The sequence below is a fragment of the Sinocyclocheilus anshuiensis genome, unplaced genomic scaffold (genome assembly GCF_001515605.1).
Source record: "Sinocyclocheilus anshuiensis isolate Anshui unplaced genomic scaffold, SAMN03320099.WGS_v1.1 scaffold959, whole genome shotgun sequence".
Classification (NCBI taxonomy): domain Eukaryota; kingdom Metazoa; phylum Chordata; class Actinopteri; order Cypriniformes; family Cyprinidae; genus Sinocyclocheilus; species Sinocyclocheilus anshuiensis.
In genome coordinates, this window is record NW_015542406.1 from 152265 (window position 1) to 159083 (window position 6819).

At 36.4% G+C, this 6819-nt stretch overlaps 1 protein-coding gene across 1 annotated transcript; it reads right to left on the reverse strand.

The window, feature by feature from the left end:
• Positions 1-3707: 3707 nt before the first annotated feature.
• Positions 3708-6602, reverse strand: fam174b (family with sequence similarity 174 member B). The gene is made up of 3 exons (XM_016492277.1): positions 5883-6602; positions 5193-5324; positions 3708-4238 (listed from the first exon to the last, which is right to left on the reverse strand). The coding sequence occupies exons 1-3, from the start codon at positions 6146-6148 to the stop codon at positions 4235-4237; spliced, it is 402 nt and encodes a 133-aa protein (XP_016347763.1). The 5' UTR covers positions 6149-6602; the 3' UTR covers positions 3708-4234.
• Positions 6603-6819: the final 217 nt, after the last annotated feature.

Genomic DNA, 6819 nt, shown 5'->3' on the forward strand with positions numbered 1-6819 from the left:
AAATGTAATGTAAAAACCAATGATATTTGTAAGCAATACTTTTAACCTTTATAAAATATTTTAATTTCTTTAATTTCGATGTGAACATGTAATCAAGAAAAATATACATTTTTTTATTTAATGGTTATATCACATGTCATGACTCTAGACATAAATAAATGTAGTGTTTAACTTCTTGAAAATAGATAGATCTTTAAAAAATATTTTTAAAGGGTTATTTTATTTTGGACACAAACAAACAAAATTTTTTAAATAGCTGAGTGACAAATTTCATTACATTTGCTTTGAGGTCTAATAAAAGGATGTTTTCCTAGAAGTTGTTTGCTAGAGGTTTTCTGGAGACAGTTAATCAAAATTAGTGAAATATTTTTCTGCATAAACACAATCCAAGCGAGGAGCTTCTCATGTGTTTTGAACCATGTGATCTGTCGTGTTTTTGACATGGAGCATTCGCAGCACTACATGTTGCTCTTATTATGTCTCCAGTTAAGTTAAAAATAGATAATTGTCTCACCGCAGACATCAGCAGGCCATCCGACATAATGAGCGCATTTATCCGTAAAAGCACCCCTGTGTTTTGAAAAAAATAGAAACGGTCTGTAACCAATATGACTAAACTTAATTACGCCGCAACTGACTGCAGGTCACAGCTTGGAGGACGTTCGGAAGAGATGTCCATGTTTCCTGCTTTCAGGATGTGTTAATGATTACCACAGTGTCTGGTTTTTGAGGAGAAATGGGGATCCTTTTGTTTCTGTTTTTACTGAATGACCTGTGTGGTTAGGGACCCTATTAACTTTACACCCAAAATAGCCCAGATGTTTGGGGAGATGAGAGCTTCTTTGTCATCATTGTATGGTAAAACTGTAACAGGCTGTGTAAAATTCTTTAGATCTAAATGCATATTTTAAGTTGGATGCTGGATCTCTGAGCTAAGCCAATGCACAAAAGTCATGCTGTTATACTTTAAAGGAATGGTTCACCCAATAAAAATGAAAAATTTGCTGCACATTTACCATTCAAGATGTAGATGAGTTTGTTTCTTCATCAGAACAGATTTGGAGAAATTTAGCATCACATCACTTGCTCACCAATGTTTCCTCTGCAGTGAATGGGTGCCGTTAGATTGAGAGTCCAAACAGCGGATAAAAACATCACAATAATCCACAAGCAATCCGTATTTTGGCCACAAGCGATGGCTTAAAGTTATAACACCTTAATGATGGATTTGTTTTTTTACAAACGCAGCTTTTCATTTCACAAGATGTTAATTGATGAACTGAAGTCGTGTGGATTATTCTAATGTTTTTTATCAACGCTTATTCTGATGGCACCCATTCACTGCAGAGGATCCATAGGTGAACAACTGATGTGAATTTCTTCAAATCTGCACTGATTAAGAAACAAACTAATCTACATCTTAGATGGCCTTATTTGCAGCAATTTTTCGTTTATAGGTGAACTATTCCTTTAATAAAGTATTATAGAGTTTAAATAAAGAGAGAAACAGGAACTGAGAAAACCGGAGATGCCACAAAATGGATCCAGTCTGGGAAAAGCGAAATAGTTTATGATCTGTGTGCCACTTAACAGCATTTTAGCCTATGTTTTCTGAGAAGTATGTGGCGTGATGTCTTGTCAGGCAAATTTCTGGAAATATGGCGTGTTTTAAAGGCTTGTGGGTGACCAACGCGTGAGGAGTAGCTGTAGCCATAGAATGACTCGGCTCAGCCAAAGTTTGTTTTAAAAGACTTCACAGGAAAAATACTTTTAAAAAGACTTTCATGTCAGGCAAAAAGAGAATTTACAATATTCTGTGGTGCTTCACAACTTAAGGATGGAAGGCTCATTTAACACCAACATTCCACATAAAGCTTCAAATGCATTTTTAAAGCCAAAATTGTGTCGTGGAACAAAATGTGTCTGCCTTCTGCAAGTAATGAAGTGGCATGCATCCATGTGATTAAGTGAAACATACTCTCAGTAAAACTCTCCACCAAAAAAAACATGATTCTAAGTTATATCTCAAAGTAATAATTAAAAAAAACTAAGAGGGCTATTAACATGGATACATTCTATACACTTCAAAGAAAAAAGGCGCAAAGCTGTCACTGTGGCATCTTTGTTCCTTATTTACCTCCAAATTATACATATTAGTACTTTAAAAATACTTTGACAGAGTACCACCTCAATGGGTTTTGTACCTTTTTCTGAGTGTACACCAAAAAAGGACCACCAATTTTGAGACTTGTCTTTTGCATCTATTTGTCATTTTTTGTTGAGTTAGCCGAAATATTCTGTGCAGCTAAAGCTTGACTACTGAGCTAAAGGGAAACCAGACAAATTAAAAATTTGACTTGTATGTTATTCTGTTCTTAAGCTGTTGCAAGTTATTGATTGACACGTTTGCGGCAGATCTTAAGATATGCCAACTCACATTCAAGCTCAAACCATCAAACCACGCATTTGACAAACCTTGTTTGAATAATTCTGATGCATTAAGATTTGTATTTATTTCATTTAGAAAGTATTTTTATTAATCAAGAACCCCAACAAAAAGTACATTTATGATTTGGTACTCTTCAGAAACAATATTCTACAATTAGCACAGACATAGACAAGTCTTCTTTGGAAAGAAAAAAAAACATTTGTTTGTCCAGTGTTTAGACTAGCAAGCATGTCAGACAAAACCAGGAAAAAGTTAAAGCATGTATTTTAAGACAATTATAGCAGAATGCCAAAGGAAGAAAAAAAAACACCTTAGACAAGACAGTGCAGAAATAACACTTCATCTTAACAGTGCAGTTTTACAGCCATCAGCAATCACTCGCATTTAATACTTGTAACTTTCCATTCAGATTTGTATGAAATACATTAGGAAGTTGGAAGCATTTAGAGTAGAACAGAAGGAGAGAGAATCACATATTCAGTTTCTAGTCAGACAATAACAGCTGCATCATAAACAATTTATAATTCAATAAACATTCTTATTGACCCTTAGATGCTGGACATAAGTCCTTCACATTAACATCTAGTAGGAGCATCAAGAAAAAGTCACATAATACAATATATCATCAATATATCGCTGTAGCTTTAAGATATTCTTTCAATGCTGCTCTAAACCTGGGAAATATAATTGAATATATCTGATACGATAGCTATATATGCGTTTAAACCCTTCATGATGTGTGGCACTGCAGTTTTCCACTGTAAAACCCAGTTAATTAAAAAAGGAGGTGTACATATGTGACACAATAAAAAACAACCCCCAATGTCCCCAATGTCAGAGAGCAGCAATACGGCAACAATATTCTCCCAACTCCACACATATCCTCTCTCACACATGCATTCAACCCTTATACAGTAAATATGCACAATTAGTGGTTAGTAGATTAATACTTCTCAAAATATAGGGAGGTTTGAAACATATTACTCTTATTAAATCAAAATGTCTAAAAAATAAACTATTTCAGAGGAATAATTTGCATACAGTATATACAGACAATAGTACATAATAAAGACAGTTTCAGTATTGGAACATAAACATCCATTTAACATTGTCAATAGTCGGATTCAGGGAAAAAACAAATTTCTGTCCATCACAAATATATCTATATTCTTTTCATTTGAAACTTTGAGCTGATTCAAGCACAGCTAAATCACTTAAAGTAAGCTCCATGTGTAGAAACTTTAAATCAATCATTTTAATAATTGTACGGAATTATAAAAAAAATGATGATTACATTTCAAAAATATGACTTAAAATAGCTTCAGTATGATATACTGTAACAGAAATGTTCAAGCTGCCTGATACATTCAAGGGCAATGTTGAATATATTATATTGAATTACTGACTTTCTACCAAACAACTGGAATGTTTTTGGGCAAAAGGAAAAACATGAAAAGTTGTGCAATAATTAAAGCAATAATTAAGTTGTGGAGGACTAACTTTAGCATCTCCCTTCTTTGGAGCAAAGAAAAGTTAATTTTTTTATCACTCTTTGATTAACTTTATGTGCTTTCAACAGAAAAGCTTTCATAAAACATCAGATTTCATGCTGGTTTGTAATGTCAAAACATATTAATACATAAAAAACATGTAACAAACAAACAAACCACTGCTTTCACTGAAGATTCAAGCCGAGCACAATTCCTGTATAGATGTGTTCACACAGAGGTATCCAGGGGGGGTTAAAAGAGATCTTCAACAATGACTCAGAGCACAGAATGTAGTTCACCTATGAAAAAGCAAAGAATTTAAATGAGAGGGTTAAGTAAACTAACAAAAATATCAAGTTTCCAGTTGTCAAACTGGTCTAAACTGCTTTGCCTCACTATCAAACAGCTACGTTGCCAATAAAAGCTGATAAACAGGGAGCCATGCCCAGCAAAAAGGAAGCAGTTTCTCAGTCAAAGAACAATTGGACGGAAAGGAGAAGTCAAGTCTTGACGCTCACTAGCCCTCCAAATAACACAACTATTTCCATTGTGACCTGTGAGGTCACACACCAAGAACATTCAATAAACAACTACCGGGCATTAAAACACTGGTCTTTTTTTTAGATTATAATAATGTACCTTGTCAGATATTGCCCAGCAACACAAAAAGGGGAAGCATTAACATTTTAAAACATTTACAACTTAAGTCTGTATAAAAACCAAACATTTCTGGCAGAAAGGTAGCACATAAACCCTCTTCCTCAGCAAAATGTTCAAATATGCATTAAGTGCTTGGGGAGGCATTTACCATTAGCTAATACTTTATTCTAATGAGATGAAAGTCCTTAGACATTTCAGTCTTTGTTCTATTTTTTAGCACCACTTCCTTGTCCCACTATGTTGCTACTCTGTTTACTGAAACCTATTTAAAATGTTGTATTAACTAGAGAAAAACATGTAGCTGCACTGCACAGACTACATTTATTGCCAAACAGCTGGGAAGAAACTGAATCTTGTTTTCCTGTGAAGTTTGGAGGTATTTAACAGGCAGACTTGGAAACAAATCAAATATGATCCAGACCCACATGCCACAGTTTAGGCATTAGTCCCCCTCCGATCAACTTGTTTTTAAAATTTCCATTTTTAAAAAGCACTGGACCACCCCTATAAACAAAAATGACTAAAAGAAGACAAAAGTTAATACATAAGATCTTACGCAATGTTGTAAGCAAATGTTGTGGTAAAGTACTCACCTGTACTTGACATCGAACAGGGTCGAGTCCTCTTCTTCGTCATTTTCTTCATTTAAAGGTGCCATCTCTACACGCTCGGCAGGAGTTGTGATGATGTCATACTTTCGAGTTTTTCTTATCTTCTTTGCCGATCTAATAAAACCAGGGATAGAGAGAACAGGTGAGTAAGGTTATGAGCTGTATGTTCAATAGTGTATGAGAGTTTTCCAGTTAGGCAATGGGAAATTCTGACTATTCGTTTGTTCAGAAACCGGACTTGTTCGCGCTCTGTATATTTTTGCTGTACACTGTGCTGGAAACACTGTCAGAGTATTTTAGTTTCGATCGCATCTGTTAACGGAACCGAACGTCAAAAAAATATTTCGACTGGTTCCTAGATAAATGTACTGAATCGGTTCTCGGTTGGCGAACCATCTGCTTCCAAAACCGTTAAGAGGATTAAATCAGGGATAACGTGTCAGAGTTGACGGATAATCTAGAATGTTCCGAAATAAACGAAGTATGCATATGCTATATATTAGAAGGACAGTGACACTAAACAACAGACATTTACCACTGAGTCGAAAATTACGCCATTTTCAATTATGTGCCAGGTGGCATTTTCTTGGGAACAACAATAACAGAATATCTGCACAAGCACTCAGACCAACAAAATAATAAACCATTTAAATATAGGACAAATTATGTTACCTGAATATTTTTATGACAAGGCACGTGATTAGCAAGACTGTTAATACGCAGATGAAAATCGAAATGCTTTTGATGGTAGGAAGATCCCTTAAAATAGTAGAAATACGAGATCCAACCGCTGAATCGGTTTCATTATGTGATGAATTTTCTTCTTGAGGGGGTAATGTTGAATTGAGCGGCGTCGCTGAGGATGGACGCGTATGTGGCTCTCCGTTCACCTCATGCGCAATGACAACAAGAGCAATAGCCAAAGTATATAGCCACATATTGTTTCCCTATTTAAACTGCTTGCTTGATGTCTTGTTTATTGAAAAGAGTCAGTACAGAGAAGGTCGGCGTTCTGTAACTCGAAACGTGAACAACAGCTGGCTGACGAATGGTGTTGGGAAATGACGCTCTGACATCTCAAATATTCCACGGTTCCCACAGTCGGTCGTCAAACATGCTGTATCTCGCGAACTATCTGTCTTCCACCTCGAGTGCTCTGTTTCATTCGATGGTTTGCACTCACACGCAGCTCGGCCCGTTATCCAGGATGTTTTCTTGGGAATGCGTGTCGGCAGGAGGAAATGTGGGTTATCCACACCCGGAAGAGCTCCGGGAGGGTCCAAACTGACGAGGAACCAAAGCGCATCAGCGTTTGGCACAAACGTGGTGTTATGGAAGAAGGGCGCGCGTTGATAGTTGTGGTGTTGATAGGGTGGCCATATGTGCCATTTATACGGGACACGTCCTGGCCATGATTTTTATATTGCCTAAAACATCCAAAGTAGTTTGACCAATAACATGCAGGTATCGTACATAATCGACCAATCGTAGCGCGTCGCGTGTGAGAAGGTGACAACGATCAAAGCGATGCAAATACGCGCACGTGTTTGTTCGTTCGTTCGTTCGTTCGACGAATCGCTGGGCACCGATCATTGTATGACACCAAAGT